The sequence below is a fragment of the Marmota monax genome, unplaced genomic scaffold (assembly GCF_021218885.2).
Source record: "Marmota monax isolate L192 unplaced genomic scaffold, Marmota_monax_Labrador192_F-V1.1 WCK01_AAM20220418_F8-fsc00019, whole genome shotgun sequence".
In the NCBI taxonomy this organism is placed as follows: domain Eukaryota; kingdom Metazoa; phylum Chordata; class Mammalia; order Rodentia; family Sciuridae; genus Marmota; species Marmota monax.
The window spans coordinates 2,527,850-2,547,961 of record NW_026695242.1 but is presented as its reverse complement, the minus strand read 5'-3'; the positions used below and the strand labels follow the sequence as shown (position 1 = coordinate 2,547,961).

Sequence of the window (20,112 nt, the reverse complement as noted above, 5' to 3'; positions counted from 1 at the left end):
TTGGACTATTCCCTAAAGACCTTAAAAGAGTGTACTATAGGGATACTGTTACATCGATGTTCATAGCAGCACAATTCACAATAGCTAGACTGTGGAACCAACCTAGATGCCCTTCAATAGATGAATGGATAAAAAAATGTGGCATTTATACACAATAGAGTATTACTCTGCACTAAAAAATGACAAAATCATGGAATTTGCAGGGAAATGGATGGCATTAGAGCAGATTATGCTAAGTGAAGCTAGCCAATCCCTAAAAAACAAATGCCAAATGTCTTCTTTGATATAAGGAGAACAACTAAGAACAGAGCAGGGAGGAAGAGCATGAGAAGAAGATTAACATTAAACAGGGATGGACGAGAGGTGGGAGGGAAAGGGAGAGAGAAGGGAAATTGCATGGAAATGGAAGGAGACCCTCATTGTTATACAAAATTACATATAAGAGGAAGTGAGGGGAAAGGGAAAAAAACAAGGGGGAGAAATGAATTACAGTAGATGGGGTAGAGAGAGAAGATGGGAGGGGAGGGGAGGGGGGATAGTAGAGGATAGGAAAGGCAACAGAACACAACAGACACTAGTATGGCAGTATGTAAAAAAGTGGATTTGTAACTGATGTGATTCTGCAATCTGTATACGGGGTAAAAATGGGAGTTCATAACCCACTTGAATCAAATGTATGAAATATGATATGTCGAGAACTATGTAATGTTTTGAACAACTAACAATAAAAATTTTTTAAAAAAGAAATCACACTGATCACATTGACACGGACAATTACCATTTGCCTAAAGTGTCAACAAAGTCACTTTTAGAGAATGCTGCTATTAATATTAACCAGAAACATAATATAAAGAAAAACTGTGCATTTGATCTAAATACACCCAGCATGGAGTCAAGGCCTAGCATTTGCCAGAGTTCTAACTCATCTCACTCCCTGACTCCCCTGCCAAGGATTCTGGGCCTGCCACTGCCTCTACAGTCTACCTTCAAAGATTCTATAGATTCTATGGCCATTGGTTTAATCACTAACACTCAGGCAGATTACTGGTCACCTTACTGGACCATATATTAGAAATAATGCTCAATATTATCCACACATCTGTTTTCACACATGTTAAGCCCTAATTACAGTACTTCCATGATATGTGCATGAATAGGGCCAGTTCTGTGAGAGGAAAATTGTTTTGAGAAGATGAGACTTGAGCCCCTTCATAAATTCTCTTAAAATGCCCATTTCTGCAGCCAAGATATAGAAATCTATCACTTAACCACTGGGGTTTTCCGGCTTCTTTCTGCTCCATGTTCAAATCTGGATGTCTTTTTTGAAAATCTAATTATTTCACAGGACTCAGGTTGAATTAGCTGTGGTTTTTATTGGCGAGAGGCTCAGCTTTCTCTGGGTAGTATCACATTCTTAGTTTCCTCAAGGGGCTTCTTTTGAAAGATCTGCCCATGCAGAACAACACAGGAGAGCAAGATTTTCTGAATTCCAGGATTTTCTGAACACAGGTAGGCAGTGAGGAGATGGAGAATCTCTCTGCACTGTCAGAAGACAGTGCAGTAGCATCTATGCTTGCCCCTGGATGTGAGGTCAAAACTCGTGCCTTTCAGCACAGCCGAGGAAGATCTGGCTGCAACTCCCTGAGTCACCCTGAATAACATACTCTACATCAAATCTGAATTTTAACTGCTCCATCAGCTGCAGAGGGACAGAGAGACACATCATATTTTACATACATCTTTTGTCCTAATCCCCCCCTGCACTGTAAAAACCTGATACAATTAAGCTTTTATATTTTTCAAGTGATGAATGACTGACTAGTAGGCTCACCTTGGGACTCAGAACCTAGAACACTGTGTTCTTGCTGCAGCCCAGCTGCTCAGCCTCTGGCTTCCTCTGGCTCCTGCTGCCCATCTGCCTCCTCACCCTCTCCCTACCTGGGGCAGGGGAGTGCATCCTCACCTTTGCCAACTCTCTGTTTCTCCCCAAAGCAACACATGTCAAAATATATCTGACATGTCTCTGTCTCCCATCTAAAATCTCAGAGACCCACATGTTCAGAGTTTGTGTCATCCCATGTTGCACAGTCTCCCATCCCAATTTCCAATCCCTTAGAATACCTACTTCCCCTCTTTATTTTTTAAAAATTTTTTTAGTTGTTGATAGACTTTTTAAAAATTTTATTTATATGTGGTGCTGAGAATCGAACCCAGTGCCTCACACATGCTAGGCAAGTACGCTACCTTTGAGCCTCAGCCCCAGCCCCCCACATCTCTCTTTAACCCCTATTTGGATCCAATCTCCTTCAGAGAAACAGCTCAAAGGGTGTCTCCTCCAGGAAGCCTCCCTTGGTTACTCCAGCCTGCAGGGAGCTTTCCCTACAACCCTCAGCATCTGTACTCCAGTTGGAGGCCTCCACCAGGCACTTCAGGGATCCCTGTGTCTCTCTGAGGATGGGTATGATTTCCCTCAGCCAGGTGCAAGGGAAGCCACCATAGAAAAACCAAACCGTTTGGCACTTATAAGTATTCTTATTAATCTTTTTATGTTCATCTATTTGATCAAATCTAATCGCAGGTTCTTCTAGAAGTGGCACCAAGCTTAGGAAGATGATATAAATATCCCAAATTATTGGTTTGCTAACTGGTGACTGATAGGCAGGAAAATTTACTAAACAGTAAGAGCAAACAGAACTTGGAAATGCCACCATGTGTTTCTTTCTTTCTAGATGTTTGTATTTTATAGGGATAGAGAGGGGTACAAGAAAAAAGAGGGACAGCAAAGGGGAAAATGACATTAACTAGTACTAAGAAGGAAGTAATATTATCCCTATTTCAGAGGTGAGGAAACTGGGAGTGCACAACAAGTCCAAGGTCAGGCACCTGGTAATGTCAAAGAAAGGGGATACACGAAGACCTAATATCTTGCCCCAAATCACATAGCCAGCAAGTGGCCCATGCTGGGGTTTGAGCCCAGGCCTCTGGGACTCCGTGGCTCACACTCTGTGCCTCACACAGCATCGTATTATGGAAGTGGCTCATAAGCAGGACCCTGCCCTTCTCCCTGCAGGTTTGCTGCTGGCCTCAGCACTTTCACAGTCACCTGCTGAGGAAGGTGGCAGGAGAAGCAGATGGTTGGCTGGTGTTCAGGTAACAATGGAACGCTCTCCCTCCTTTAGGTCTCAAAGCTCCTATGCCTTGGAGTTGCTGCCGTATGGACCCAGGGGCAAAACCAAGGGGACAGGCTCAGGAGTTGCTGGCCCTTGAAAGGAACATCCCGTGGGCATCCTGGGGAAGGTCCAGGCTGTGCCCACCGTGATCTCCAAGGAGGCCAATGACTTCAGGGATTGGTCCTGACCCATCCTTGCTTCCTCTGGATTTTCCGAATTTGGGCTAATTTGTTCTTCAAGCCGGATCCTGCCTTACTTACCCCCAGTGGAGACCTGACTGCAGGCATTAAAGGGCTCAAGGGCTCAGCACCCCCACGTCCTTTCCCTATAGTGATCTGGATTAGGCCTGGGGTGTGGGGAGACCAGTCAGTGGTTTTCCTGGCATGGCAAAGTGCAGACTCCATCCTGTCCCTGAAGATTGCAGAGAGCCTCACATGAAGAGAGAATGATGGGAAGAAGCTCAACATTCCAGTGACTGGGCTCAAAGTGGGAAGAAGAAGAGGTTACCCCAGAGTGTGGAGTGGAGGGCTGGGATCACGAGACAGGAGTTTGTAATCCTCAGACTTTGAATCAGAATCACCTGGGTTCCTTGTTTAAAACAATAAACAATAAACATTTTCAGGACTAGCCCGAGACATTAATATCTGGAGACGAAGCCTAGATGTCACTCCATTTAATAAGCTTCCCAGGAGACTCCTAAGAAGCCAGCCTTTAACCAGCGCCTACTCCAAGCCAGTCCAATCGGACAAGCCAAGGTCAAAGTCCTGTTGTGTAACTTGTATGGCAGGTGGCTTCGGAGGGGGCACCCACATCCTCTGAGTCCAGGGTCATCATTTATAAAACAAGAGTAGTTACATTAATATAAACTGTATAGGATGGTTGTGAGGATAAATGAGAAAATGTAGACGAAAGGTTAGATATGATTTTGTATTTGCTTAAAGTAGCTTCTGGTTTTAGAACAAAGCCACCTCTCCTGGTCACACACAAAGTGCAGTTCAAAGGCTGATACCGAGAAGTCAAAGTAGACAGTTGATGTGAGTCTCATCAGGTACCAAGAGGGTATCACTGGGCTAGAATTTTTTTTTTTTTTGGTACCAGGGATTGAACTCAGGAGCACTTAACCACTGAGTCACATCCCCAGTTCTTTTTCATATTTTACTTAGAGACAGGGTCTCACTGAGTTGCTTGGGGCCTCACTAAATTGCTGAGGCTAGCTTTGAACTCGAGATCCTTCTGCCTCAGTCTCCCGAGCCACTGCACCCAGCTGGGCTTGAAATTTTTAAGACGGTAGCTTTGAGGGCCTTCTGCCCCTCCTGCCTTCCCTCCAGTTCCTTTCTGTTCTCTTGGAAAATGACCTTGAATTTTACCTACTTATCTGGCCTCTTATCTTTTCACAGACAGACTGAGAAAACTCCAAGCTCTCCTGTTCAGTGATCCCACCCCACAAAGTGGCATTCTGCCAGCCCAGGGGAAGAACAAATTTATTTCTTTTCATGCTTTAAGACATTATTGGCCGCATATTGTTTTAGTGCAGCACATAATTACAGAAACTGCTCTGAAAATCTGTATATTTTATCTGTGCTTTATTACATCCAGAATATTCTCCAATTCTTTTTCTTCTCCATGAACCAGCCTAAAATATATTTTGGCGTCCTTTATGTCATCTTGAAATTGAATAGCCAATTCTTACAGTAATGAAAATACTTATGCGCCAGCCGGGTGATATACAACACTACACTCTAATTACGGCTGTGCTTTAATTAACCTGAATTGAAGAGTGTTATCATTAAACTGCTGGTAACTTTGAGTTATGGCTTTTCTTTAATTTAAAGTAGAAAACACAGATAATTAAGCCTCCAGATAATCAAATGCTTGAGGAGAGCTTCAATGTTTTGGGATGTTCCTAAATCTCATTAAATGTCCTCTCTTTATTGATTAGTTCCACCTCTGCTGTATCATTGCATTAAGGAATAATAGCACTAAGTTGAACACATTCTCACTCACATCAGTGGGCTTTTTTTTTTTTTTTTTTTGGGATTCTGGAAGCTTTACTGAACAAACAGCCGATTCTCTGACAGCAGGGTAGGTCTGAGCGATTTTCTCCTCCTTGGGACATCTTCTAAATGTGAAAATCAACCAAGGGAAATATTGGGGCAGCACTGTATCTACCTGTGCCTGACTCTTAAGCCAGTGCTGAAGGCCAGTGAAGTTTCACACCATGCACAGGTCAGGGTGGACAAGATCACATGTGCACAGTGCCAGGCCTGGATCGTTGGTGTTGCCCAGGCCTATTGAAGACATCAGGAAGGGGCAGATGGTACATCCCCTTTGTTATAACACATGAGAGCCAGTCATCATTTTGTAGAAATACAGATCCTGTATGGTTCAAGAGGGGCCAGAAATCCAGTTTTTGTGTGAAATACCACTTGTTAAAAAAAATTATTGGCCACAAGCCTATAAGAAATGAAACATTGTAGGGCAACTATCTCAGTTCAATGCACCTCGTGAGAATCCCAGTTAGCGCCTCTAGCGGAGGCAGTCCTTACCCTTCTTGTTAGTCTTAAAATGAACTGACTCAGATTTCAGGGGCAGAATAAGAGAGGCAAGAAAGCAGGAAGACCCAGGGGGGTTTTGCAGAATCACTGGTGTCAAACACACACACTAGGCAATGGCCAAGAGAGAGGGTTTCAAGTCTCCCAAGCCTATACCCCCAACTCTATGGGGCCCCTCCCTTGGCCTTGGCAGCTCTGCTGTGTGCTCAGACCACCCTCCACATTAGACATATATAAATATATGATATTTCAGTTTCCTTTTTATAAAACCAGTTCTAAGTCCAGGCTTCTGGTCTTTCCATCCTATGCAGGCTGAGCTCGGAGGAGAAGAAACCTCAGCATCCAGGACCCAGTGCCTCTGAATGGTTAACTTCTTCCCATGGCAGAAAGAGAAATAACTCTCAAAGAAAGGAGCAAGCGGGAGTTACAATAGGGCATCCATTTTCAGAAAATAACTCCTTCCGAATCAATTACCTATTCACTTTTCCAGTCCATTTAACATTTAAACTTTCGCTTAGAGACAGGGTGAGAAATTTCAGTAAACAGCCAAACCATTTTGGAGTGCTTAGGGTCTGGGCCAGGCACTGGCAGAGTGCACCTGCTGCGTCCGCTGACAAGAGTCTCCAGGTAAACACAGCCAAGCAACCAAGCACTCCGACCCCTCCCTGCTGCGTAGGGAATGGAAGATGATGAAACGATAAACCCCAAACCCTCTGGACTTCCCTTTATTGTGAGGGTGCTCAGTCTTGTTCTGGCACCTTCAGACCTCCCTTTCCAGAAGGTGGATTTGGTTTGTAAATTGACAGGGAGGGCAAGAAAATGGCTTTTCTTCCTTAGCCCAATGGGTTCTCAAATCCCCCATTTCTTCCCAGGTTTTATCAGTGAGACAGAGATCATCGATCCATGACTAAGGTGTCAAAAGATCAGGCTAAGCATCTCCGTATTCTCAGGGCTTTTGTATTTTTACAGGGGACAAAGTCCCTGTTTGGCTTGAACCCAATACCTGAGATGCTAAGTGGGGGACACCTGGAGCTCCTGAAGCTAGGTCATCTCTTCGCCTGCAGAGGCTTCTTCAAGGCCTCTTTTTGTACATTTGGTTCCACGTTTCCTCAGTAAATAGTGAAATCACTTTGAAAAATTTTATTTCAGTAGCTTCTCTCATGTCTCTATAATTTGACTTGATTAGAAGACAGATTCAAATCCCTTAATCCAGGGGCTGGCAAGATTTGTTTTTGCACTATTAAAATCAGAGAGGGTTGGGGGTATAGCTTAGTGGTAGAGCACATGCTGAGCATGTGTTAGGTCCTGGGTTCAATCCCTAGGACCAAAAAAATAAAATAAAATCAGAGAGAAGTGTTCATGCTACCCTTCATACATATGCCTATATCACAGGAGTACAATTTGAAATAAACAGATTAATTGCAGTTCCTGAGTTAGTACAAATGACAGATCCAAGTTCCAGATTTTCAGGTCTGGAGGCCAGGGGAAACCCCAAGGCAGGGACCATGTACTGACCCATGTTCCCATTCATCATCATATAGGACTTAGCACAGAGTATCCCCTCAATAATTGCCAAGTGACCCAACTGTGCTGGGCAGAGGTCAGTGACTTTCTATGAGGGGCACATTAAATATCCCTGAGAGCTAAGGAACACCCAGTCAACAGTCACTTACTCACAAACAGTAGGGAAGGACAGACCCACGAAGGCACTGGAGAGATATTCTGTGTACATTTCATTGGACACTCCTTCCAAGTAGTATTTCTGCCATGTGTCTTCCTCAATCTGAAGGAGAACACAGGAAGAGAGTTTACAATATGACTGCAGACTGCAAAGGAAGTGAGGTACAGCCTGTGGCAAACAAATGAAATGCACTGGTTAGATGACCATGACCTCAGCAACGAGAAACAAAACCACAGTACCCATGCAGTGACCCTGAACCCAAGGACTTGAAAGACATCCCCTTTAAAGTACATTTTCTTTTTTTTTTTTTTTTAACCTGTATGATTTCTAAAGGTGTGGCGACATGGGCACTCACCCACAATAATGATAGACAAGTCAACAAGTATTTTGGAGAGCGATTTTAAAATAGGTTTCAAAGTTAGTAAAAGCATGTACTCTCTTACACAGCAATTATACCTTAAAGTATTCACAGCAAAGAAATAAATACACAAATACAGAAAGCTATGCACAAGAATACCCTATATATTGTATAGAAGCATACTATACAATGGAATACTCAGAATCAATTAAAATTATGATAAAAGTGGGCAACTGTATAGTAATTTTATAAAAATGAACATTACAAAATGTGTATAATCTGATCCTTTTTTTAAAAAAAACTTCATAGTCAACAGAACACTTGTAAAGACACAGAAAAAAATCTGGAAAGTTTTATACAAAAATAATAACAATGATCTCTGAATGCGAGAATAACATTTTTTTCCTTAGATTTCTATATCATCTGAAGGCTTTTACAATGGGTATGTATATATTACAACAAAACGATACATTCCTACTCTGGAAAATACAATTTTGCAGGCCCTACATGGTATGTCACAATGAGTAAAATGTTTCAGAAAGCTCTTGCTCCAAATGTCACTAAAATAAGTATTTTCTTTTTTTCCCCAACTAACAAGTTCAACCTGTTTTCCCAACAACCCTATTCATGCTATGCATTTCTGGAAGGATTTTACATTGGATTCAATTTTGTTTTGACTCATTTGTTTGTTTGTTTTGTGTGTGTGTGTGTGTGTGTGTGTATGGTGCTGGGGATCCAACCCAGGACTTCATGCATGTGACAAGCACTCTACCACTGAGTCCCATTCCCAGCCCCATCAGGATCAATCTTTAAAAAACAAGGAGTCACAAGAATGCTGGGGGAGCTGAGGGATGCCATGGGCTCCCCCTGCAGGCAGACAGGCTGTATGACTTTGAGCTGCTGCCTCCCAGGCTTTCCTTCCTGTGAAGGTTAGGTAGGAGGAAGATGAGAGGAAGCCGCCCAAGCAACAGGAAGGGGCTCTTTCTAATTTCTGGTTTTGTTTTTGTGTTCAAAGGCATCTTGCCTGTGGCTGATTGGTCAGTTAACCTGGAGAAAAGAAACATTTGAATTTGAAGGAGACATGGAAACCATGGGAAAGAGGACAGCCGTGATCTATTTGGTGATGCCGGGGCATTCAAAAGTCAAGAACAAAATCAGAAATAAACTGAAAGCTCCCTGCCTCCAGACAATTTGTCTCCTCAGGATCAGCCTAGGTATAATTAGGTTAGGTAGGTTAAGGCTGAGCTGCTCCTAATACATGAGACACAGGCGACACAGGGCTGCTCGGTATGTGCTGGTCATCTGCCCCTGATCTTCCCCAAAGTGGGCACCTTCAGAAAACTAGTCACTCGACCATTTCTACTGCTAAGTAGAAAGATCATAAAAATTAACTGTCATGTGTTCATGAACTAAGCATGAGCTTTTTAATTTCTCCAAATCTAAAATCCCAACAAATTTCTTTAAATAAAAAATATTGCTAATTTTAACTAATCTGAAGAAAGCCTAGTGTGCATTAATAAACATTTTGAAAAACAGAATATTTTGGAAACCATGTTGTCATAATTCATTTCATTGGCAAATAGGATACTACAGGAAATGTTGCTACTTATAAATCCTCAAGTAGAGCTTTACAGGTGGATAATATTCCTAAAGTATAAGAATTTAGCCAACTCCTTCAGCAGAGACATTTCTTTTATAGTATGTCACTTATGTTTTAATTTAAATATTACAACTAATTTTCAAAAATAATGAAAATATGAACCTTTATGTTAATTGTTCCTGATTGCTGGTGATCTTCCGAAGTTATTATGGTTTTAACCTGGTTCCTTATAATTATGGTCAGTATTTTCATGCCCCTATGTTGCAACAGAGTTATTCTTTACAATAAATTTTACTGTAGGTTAATCACTAAATTTTTAAATAAGTAGAAACAGATTCTTTATAAGGCAATTATATTATTCATGTTTGTTTTAAAATTAGCAAAAAATTGTTTCATTGCTTTATTCCTTCAGCAAATGTTTATTGAACAAATTATGTATTTTAGTACTTTCTCTAGTTGCTGATGAAATCTTATTTTAAACTGGCATTTATTTTTCCATATTTTCCCCTTTGCTGGAAAAAAGCAGCAGACATGTCTAGCTAAGATGTATCTGACCACACATATTTGACTCCTACTGATTCTTCCGAATCCCTTTTTGTACACATTCATTGCCCTTCTGGCTCATCTGAAATGCTTGAGGACTAAAAGTCAAATAACTGGAAGAAGTGCACAGATCATTCTGTAAGATAAAATGCCTCTTTCACATCCATATGTAGACTCTCAGAGGGTATCTGCAATGCTATACTAGCTATACTATCAACTGTGCACATGCTGACAAATTTAAGCCCATTGTTTTAGCTCTGCTTAAAATTTCTCCAACTTTCACACTATTTCTACGTAGAAAGCCAACCCTTTTTTGAGGTTTTTCGAGGGAGGCATTCTACACACACTCAGAAGTACAAAATTGCTATATTCATATCTTCTCAAGACATGTAGTTGGGAACACAAAATGGTTCAACTGCTATGGAAAAACAGATTGGTGGTTCCTCAAAGAACTAAAGACAATTACCATATGATCACCAGCTCCACTCATAGATATATAAGCAAAAGAACTAGAAGCAGGATCTCAAAGCCTTATGTGATTACCCACGCTTATAGCAGCATAATTCATAATAGCTGAGCAGTGGAAGCAGCCCAAGGGAGTCTGAAAGGATGAAGGAACAAGCAAAATGCAGTCCATACTTGCAATGAAATATTATTCAGCCTTTATCAGGAGGGAAATTCTGATGCCTGCTGCAACATGGATAAAATCTGATGGTATTATGCTACTGAAATACCAAGTCCCCAAAAGACACATACTTTATAATTCCACTTAGTTGAGGTCCCCAGAATGGCCAAATTCATGGAAGCAGAATGTACAAAGGTGTTTGCAGGGGTGGGGTTGGTGCATGAGGAGTCACTGTACCACTGGTAGAAAGCATCAGTTTTGCAAGATCAAAGAGCTCTGGCGATGTATGGAGGTGATGGTCACCCAACCATGGGAACACATATAATACCATAGAACTGTATGCTTAAAAATAGTTAGGATGGTTAATTTTATGTTCATGTGCATTTTACCACAATTTAAAAGTGTTAAAATCCATATGTGTAATGTGGAAGCAGAAGAATTAGTAATTATAATTATCACTGAGACCCTTTAATCCTTAAAGGGAAGAATGACAAGTTATACTAGAGCAAGGTCAGGATTAGGACAGTCACATCAAGAGAGTCAGGAGGGAGGACCAGCTTTCTGACCCTGTAGTTCAATGTCAGGAAAAGGGACCCAGGAAAAAGGACTCCAACTTTCATATCCATGCAAAAACTTTAATCATCCCCTCCTATCAAAGTTCATCTTTCTAGGACTCAAGCATGGTGTCTTCAACTTACTTTGGAAAAGCAAAAGCAACAGTGAGCTTTCCCCTTCCTTCTGTCAATGCACTCTTAGGATAGGGATAGTGGGTGTAAATTATGCTGAATTTCAAACCTTGTGCTTAATACGAAGAAAATGACAGTGAACAACAACAAAAAAAAATCTGGGGAGACTGGAGGGAGTTATTTGCATTAGGATTCCACTTCCACAGATGATAAAACGGAGGCACTCAGAGGTGAGGCCACCTACTGAAGGTCACAAAGCCAATCAGTGGTACAAACAAGTATCAGAGTTCATGCACTCAAGAGAGATGTCCAGGGAAGAGGGGGATGGCAGGGAGGATTTGCCATATCCAGGTGCATAAGGGGGAAATACCAGACCAGAAGTTCATCAAGGGCTCAAAAGCTGAGACCCTGGAGCCTTGCCAATGGCTGTGAGAGGTGGACAAGGACTACTATTGATTTCAAGCTCAGCCAAAAGGGTCCTTCAGGTTTCCTTGAAGAGGATAAAAGCATCATTTCTATTATATAAAATGGAACCATCCCAGCCTATAACTTCTTTCTGAAAATAGTACATGCTGTTCCCCACATTTGTGTTGTCAATGTATTTTTAACTGTAATGTGAAGACACACTTCCCAGCAGAAAAATGAAGGAATGGGACCAAAATGACTTAGGGAAAGGTGCCAAAATTAATTTGCCAGCCATTCAGCAATCAGTCAAAGGCAAAGCATTTCCTGAGGCAGCAATTTATCCTCTGGCTGTCACATCAAACCCCAGCTGTTTTAGAAGGGCGCCTAGCAAGGAGGAGCAGCTGATGTGCTGCGGGTTCTTATTCATCAAACACACAGAATTGTCAGTGAGCGAAGGGAATTGAGCCATTGGGTTAGCTTGTTTACCCCTCTCTTGGTTTTATTTATCTACCCTTCATTACCTAATTTTTCAACCAGTCTAGTTGAACCTCCCAAGCAAATGGTTTTACACCAATCCATGGGCAACACAGTTCCACCATCAAATGCACCGTCCAACTGGAAACACCAGCCTTGGCTCCTGGAAAGTCACGCCTTCCTGATCCCAGGTTCTGCATGTGCTTCTAATGGGAGCACAGTAATGATGCCTTTTATTTTTTGTTTCCTGTGATTAGAGTGAAACTGTGTTTTTCTAATGCTAACAGCCTGATGAATGTGAAAAATTCAACCTTCCTGGCTGAGATCTGTTACAGCTACTGTGATTTCTGTTCCCAGTAAAGAGTCTGAATAACTGTGTTGATTACAGCCAAATAATTTTGCAAAAAGTCCGTCCTTAGCTCTGGAACCATATAAATAATTCCAAAGATTATCATATATATACCAATCCTAATTTAATTGAAAATAATACACTGTTTCAATCTAAATATATGTTATAGTATGCCCATCAAAAGAGAAGTACTAAAAGAAATCATAAAAACCAATGATGATCACATTAAGAGATGCAATAGATGGGTCATAAGAACTATTCACTAATGCTACCCCAAACTGGTAGTAGTATCAACAAACGTTGATTGCATTTACTATTTTGTAAAAATTTATCTGAATTCTCAGCAAACAGTGTTCCTCTAAGGGATGAGGTTTTTAAATCATGAGTGCTTAATCATAATTAATTAGCCACATACAAATGAGTATCTGTACATATAAACTATAAAATAATACATGGTTACTGTGCTTTAAAAGTGACAGTCTAAGCAGAGCCCAGTGACATGAACTGACCAACATTATCTTGGGGCCTATAAAAACGTATTTATTCTGCCAAAAAAGACACAGCACCACAGAACATGTCAAGCCCCCAATGACAATAATAAAGATGGAATTGGAATTTATGGGCTCTCAGCTGACAAGTGTGTGGGCTTGTTACTAAAACAAGTGGGGTCGTGTATACCCATTTCTGTACAGCATGCGCAGCCACGGGGGAAAGTCTCACTAATGCTACGCTTCTCATCTCTTGCTGGAGAGAACAATGTCAAGAGCGACAAGGTGTTAAGAGCACTTTACCATTGAGTTCCTCGAATTCTCTCTTCTGTTTCCCTTTATGTTCCAAAGCCAATGAGCTTGCCATAGCTCTGATCAAAGGGCTTGTGGTTATCTCCTTCTCCACCCCTTCTTAGCCTCCATGCCTTCAGTACCATTACAAAATACTAAAAGCAACTCATACAAATAAAATTCTCAATGGGTGAATCTTGCTCACTGAGGTCCAAGAAGGTGCTGTGCTCCCTGCACAGCTTTCTGGGGTAGAGGGAGTTGTGACAAAGCAGAGGAAGAAAGCAGAGGCAAATGGTTATTTGTACCTTTCCAGAATGTACTTCTTCTCTGTGCCAAACTGCTTATCAATGCTGTAATTCCTGGATGTGGACTTGGGTTCGGCAGCCTTTCTGAGAGTAGCAATGGATTTCAGGGACTTCATAACAATTTGGCATTCCGTAATTATGGCCAATTTCAGATTGCATTTTCCAGAACGAACGTGTGAATAGGATGAAAGGATCTCAGATTTTTCCAAAGGTTTCAGAACAATGTCAATTAAAACAAATTATTTGAGATTTGACAGAATGCCAGATAACTGGTTGCTTCAGCACTGAATGAATAAATAAACAACTCCAAAGATTAATTTGGGGATAAACTTGAGCCAAATCTCTTACTCTCAGACAAGTGGGCTGCAGACTATCAAATGAGATTTCTTCCACCAGACATTATGAAAAAAAAATTAAAAATCAGCCTGCATGAGGTGTTCAGAGAGAAATTAACACACCACACCACATGCAAAAGAATTAAAATGCATGTCATTTTCCTCACTACATTACCCCAACCCAGACTATGTCTGGAGAGACACAGAATGTCATGGAGACTGAAGATAAAGGAAAGGTTAGCAGAAAGAGGGACATGTGAACTTTTTAAAAAGAGTAATTACCTAGAAGTTATTTAAGAGAGTGTTACCTCTCTGACAGGAAACTGGTACTTTTTCTCAATATCTAAAAGCCTTTTTTTACCCTCTTGTTTTTTTTGGTTTTTTTTTCTATTCAAGGAAGATAAGGTACTTTTGCTTAAGAAATGTCTAATCTTCTTAAAGACTGAACTACTCCCTATCGGACCAAATAGGAAAATTTGGTTTTGCAATGTTGCTCATAGTTAAGAATGTCTTCACTTGTGCCTCAGATAATAAATTTCTTTTCTTTACTTTTTTTTTTGGTGGTCTGGGGATTGAACCCAGGGCCTTGTATATGCAAGGCAAAGCCCTCTATCAACTGAACTATATCCTAAGCCCCAAGTTTCTTAAAATACCACTTGAAGAAATCTAATCTGGGTGGAGTGAGCCTGAAGTGAAAGCTCTCATGCAGACACCTGCCTCCTCCATCCATCCATCCAGAGGACAGACAGTTCAGCCCTGCATCCCAAACTTTCCAGGACAGTGCTCCCAACTCCTGAGATGAGGAATCAGGGTTTTGATTATTTCTGATATCCACTATTTTGAAGAACCAAGCTATTGTAAAATCAAATAAAAATGAATTTATAAAAAAAGAAATGAAAAGGTAAGACATGCAAAGTACAAGGCCAACATTTTTATCCTTAGATCCAAGCAACATAAAATTAATCTGTCAAATTGCTTTAAAGTTTTTCTTTTAATTTCCTGTACTTATCTCTTCTCAGGTAAGTAATAAACAGTTCCCAGCATTCATCTTTGGACCATGGACCACAGTTGGAACTTTGCTGGTCTTTAGTATGGAGCCATTCTATCTTTCAAACCTTGCTTCCCATAATTTCCCCTAAGTTTCATAAAGATAGAATTATTCTCAACTAAGATTTCACAAGGTAAACTTGGCAGAATTAACCAGCAGGTATTACCTGGAACAAAACCTAATGGAGAAGTTTTGTCCCCAACTAGGATTTAGATTATTTTGAAAGCACAAATTTTTATCTTAATCTGTACTGCCTGGAACAGAGTATGGTACCTAGTAATAATACTTTTGAATGAATGAAATAAATTTGGACAGTACTGGATTTAACAAAGCAAACTGCATTTTCAATTTTATTGTATTTTTTTAGTGCAATGCTCCTTAGAACTTTTAACATGCTAATATGAACTCTATGTCTACAGGGAGAAAACTATTTGGTCACTAAATCTCTTATTTCAAGGAGCCACACATGGACATGGGAAATGCTTATCTAAAAGTTTCTTACCCCTGATTTCCCATGCTGGTATCTTTGTTCTCCTCCACCTTCTATTAGAAATATGTCTATGTACATTTTCAGTTGTCAAAACCTTTTGTGTGAAGTTGATATCATATGCCACCTCATTTCTCCAATTTGAGGTGCTCCACCCTACTTTAATGGGAATATGAATTGCACAACTCTAGGGAAGGCACAAGGGCTCAATGAGACAATCTGTATGGAATGCTTAAAACAGTACCCAGCACAAAACAAATGCTCAGTATGTGGAAGTGAACATCGGCCACCATTAGAGCATTTAATTCTTCGGACAAATGCAATAAAGAAAAACTCAGAACAGAAGTTACTCCTTTGTTCAACTGTAAGATCTTTAAGAGAAAATCTGTCTTGTTCAACTCTGGCTTCTAAAACAAGCAGCAAAGAACTTTGCAAATAGGAGGTGCTTAATTAATACTTGCTGAGTTGAACTAAGCTAGAGAAAACTGGAGAAAGACACAAACAAGCAAGCACATTTTTTTCTAAGCTTCTAATCATAAGAAAGCATGCATAACTTCATAGCATTTAGTGTTGGAACATGAAATGAACCAATTTTTGCCTCTGAATACTGGAAAATTCTGCACTCTTAGGAACTAACAGGGAGCATACATAATTAGGTCATTTTCAAACATCCCAGAAAACTTCTTACTATGAGCAACATTTTCTGGGAAATTTTGTCATCACAGAATATCTTGGTGACTTACAGTTTTCTAAATTGGAGACTTGAGTTGGAAAGCAGAACTCTCAGGAAAAGGTGCACATCTCCAATCTAACTAGAATGCTTCATCCTGCTGGCCTCCTACTTCCACCCCTTTGGAAAGTAGCGCCTTCTCCCTATCTCAGCCCACGCTGTTTTCCCCAGGCGATTAAGCTCCTCTTTGTCTTCTTGCCTTCCCTTTTCCAATTCCAATGTCAAGTCAAACAAAAATTGCGGAGGAAATAGACTAAGCCCAGCAAAGGCTATATTTGGCTATTTCATTATCCTGAATTTTAAAATTGAGGCCAAAACCAACTGCTAATCTTTTTGTTTGTTTGTTTGTTTTGTTTTGTTTAAACAGGGAAAAGAGGGAAGGAGTTACAAAAGAATGTTTGAATCAGCACAGGAATTATAAATTTGTTTTTGGTGACACAAACCACTCAAGAGTTGCCTATGCCTTTGAGGAATCTTCAGTATTTGAGATGGTTTGGTGAGAACCATTCAAATTTCTTACCAGGGGATGTAGCTGAGGTTTCACCTAAAAGTCCTCTGACACCCTGAGTCCTGTGCTTCCTAAACTTTGATGGACATGTATGTTGCTCAAGAGAACTTGGCAGAAGGAAGTTTCTGGTGCCATAATCCAGGGATGGCATCTAAGATGCTGATGATCAGTTCCCAGAGGATGCCTATGCTGCCCACGCAGGGACCACACTTTGAGTAGCAAGGAGCTCTTCCTATGGACAGGGAAGAACAAGTAGTCTCCATTATGCCTCTGAGGATCAGTGAATGTGGGGAATCCAATTCAGCCTAAAGGATTTGAATTAGAGATGAAAATGAATGTTTTCCATGAAGTATTGCTAAATATCAGAGCCAGTTACAGAAAAGGCTTGTAGATAATTAGGCACAAGATGGGTATCCAAGTGTTTGGGTTGTTGTGGTAATTAGTCTAAACCATATTTCAGGGGTCCAGATTTATCTACTTAGTTTCTCTCCATTGATCCAATGACCCCAATAATAGCTTCATCTCCATTTGAATGTGTGCTGTGTAGATACAGAAGCAATATAGCATGTGTGCATTTAATTCAATTAAAAATAAAGTTTCAGGAAATGACCCTGATTTGCATCCCTAATTTCTATTCAACTTTCCCATTTTAGGACACACTATTGAGTGTGAGGACAAAAACACTTGCCAACTCAGACCCATTTTAGTGACAGCAGATTCTGGATACTTATGTCTCCTATCGCTGTACAATATGGCCTAATAAAGTGGAGCCAAAGAGACTAGATTTCATTTCGAAGCAAAGGGTTTGGTCATAAACTTTTGCTTTCTGGCTGAACAGAGCCATTCCAGCCTCAAGCATAAATTCTGCTAGTTTTAGGTATCTGGGTGATTGTGAAGCCAAATGGGTTATTTGTGAGCCAGGTATCAAAGGCAGAGGCAAGCAGTTTATTGTGTATTCATTGTTATCTGGACAATCTCTTGCCAGTTAGAGAATATTTTCACAGGAAGTTAGAAATGACTTCAGAAATTCCCCTCTGCGGCTTCCTAGAGTGGATCTGAGGCCTCATCAAAAAGACATTTGGTTCAGCGATTGGAAGTGGGCAGCCTATAAATTGCTGAGGTATTTCGCTGGGCTCAGCAGTTTCCTTTTCCATGGCAGGGTGACCACAACCCTGAGTGCTCACTTAGTACAGTAGCAGGCAGGAAAGAACTTAAGCACACACAGGCTCTGGGTTCAAATCTCGGCCTCACTAGGTGTCCCTGGGCCAAACTGCACAACTTCTCTAAGCCTTAATCCCTTTACCTGTAGAATAAGGGCAATAGTACCTACTCTAGGGAGGGAGCCCGAATGAGGTGATGCATGTGAGTGCTAAGCTTAGTGGTGCCTGGAAATATTCATGACATGCATGTGTCAGATATTCGCATGGTACAGTCAGAGTAAAAGATGGCATTTACCAAGTGTGCTCCTTGCAGATGTTCTATAAATGTCAGCTGTCATTATGGGTACTGAATCGATAACGATGATAATGACAAAGATATATATCTACTGTTCAGACAAAGGAACAAAAGCCCATTAGCTGTTGGTCTTGTGATTCATGGCTGGACCATCACTGATTACCAAATGGTCTTCCAGATGCAAAAGAAACACCAAGAAGTTTGAGTGTGTCTCTCCAAAGATAGCTCTATTCTATGGAACTCCTCCCCAGCTTCTATGGACCTTTCTCGTGGCACCCTTGGCCTCTACTGTCGCAGTAATTGAATCCTGGCCCCGATTTGCAAACTGAACTCAGCTAAAGAAAAGCTTTGCAGACAAGCAAACCCTTTTAGAAAGCTAGGTAGAAAGTATCTGTTACTGTCTTCTCCTATCAGTGACCCAATCCTAGCATGTTACACTTGAACATGCCTCCTGAGACAAAGGGACTCCTCCTCCCTGCCCCCTTCTAAATGGCTTATCAAATTATTCTATCTGATCACAAACTTTATGCTCTCTGGGAGGAGATCTGGGGGGCATGTTTTCCTGTTCCTTGTTCCATTTCTAGGAAGGGGGAGCACTCATCATGGATCAGTAAACTCAGAAAACTGCTGGCCCTCATCCTGTAATTGGCACAGGATGAGATGAGCAGGAAGACTCAGTACTCCTGAAGATTCTGTTTGGGCAGACAGGGTTCTCTCCGCCCCCAGGCTCAGGCAACCCACCAGTGGTTTAAGCTGAGAATACATTTGAATCCATGGGGCAGGACGTGGGAGTTTGCTCTCTTTCTGAGTTGTCTGCAGGTAACTCATTCCAACACACAGCTGTTCTCCTTGGAGTCACCCCACCGCAGGGCTCTGTCCTGAGCACAGCTGTGCCCGCTTGCTGGGATCTCATTAGCATATGAGAAAGGAAAGTCAGCACATCCCCACTGGTGGCAGAGGCCTGGGGGAAAGTGGGACAGATGCACCCATCTCTCACCTATTTGTGCTGAAAAAATCATCTGGCCTTGAGGGGGTGGAGGGCTTGGCAGAAAAGCTGAGGGGACTGGGGAACAAGTGTCATTTAGGCTGATGAACAATGCTGCTACCTTGGAAAATGTATTCAGTCAGGAAATTCTGCTGACTCCAGATCTTACCACCAAAAATTCCAGGGACCTCTCCCAACATCAGTCACCTCCGAAAACATTGGCAACACAGAAATACAAGAGGTAGGGTTGCCTCTATGCCACCCTGGAGGACACGGTTTTGTATCAGGCTTATTCTTCTGTCTTTCCTATCAGTGACCCAATCCTAGCCCAGTCTAAAGCCTCATCACAGGTACAAACACAGGCAGTGCTTCCACTCTCTCGTGAAAGGAAGAAAGAAAGAAATTAAAGACCAAGGGTTAGATGCTTTCATATACTGTTAATCTTCCCAACAATCTCTAAACTCTTTTTTTTTAATGCAGGTAATGCTCAGAGAGGTAGAGTAACCTGCCCAAAGTCTTCCAGAAAACCATGTCAAATCTTAAAGTTGTCCCCACCCCATCCTCCCATCCACTATACAACCACACAACTCCCATCATACTTTGCCGGGGTGTGGGAACAGGAAGGGAGAGGGCTGTGGTAGGGAATTTGTATAACACCGTGTTCCACAAGTATGAATGGAGAGGGGAAATGACAATCGCACCCATGAATGACCAAGTCCAATCACAATTAGCCTGGGATACCTAATCCTATTCTGAAAGGGGCACCAAATACTCCTCTTTCACTGGTTCTTTCCTCACTAGTCTATTTAAGGAGGGGGAAAAAAAATACCCAACCACTGAAGGACATGGTCTTTCAATGACAAACTTTAGCTAAAACAAGAAAGCAACAAAAACTCCTTAAGAAGTGATACCTATTTTGTCACAGTCTAGGAAAAGAAGAAGGTGATTAAATCCATTGTCCTAAAAAACAATGCTATAAATATGGAGGATAAGAGTAAACACTGACTTCTGCAGGCAGAGTGACAGCAAAGAGCTTT

General features: G+C 41.3%; 1 protein-coding gene across 17 annotated transcripts in view; it reads right to left on the bottom strand.

Annotated features, from left to right (window-relative positions):
* The window catches only part of Kcnma1 (potassium calcium-activated channel subfamily M alpha 1), a 715,498-nt gene that overhangs the window by 157,102 nt on the left and 538,284 nt on the right, over window positions 1-20,112 (bottom strand). For all 17 annotated transcript variants that reach the window (XM_058577957.1, XM_058577958.1, XM_058577961.1 and 14 more), the window contains exon 15: window positions 7,396-7,505. In XM_058577957.1, the coding sequence (XP_058433940.1) occupies window positions 7,396-7,505 (110 nt within the window). The remainder of the gene's footprint in view (window positions 1-7,395; window positions 7,506-20,112) is intronic.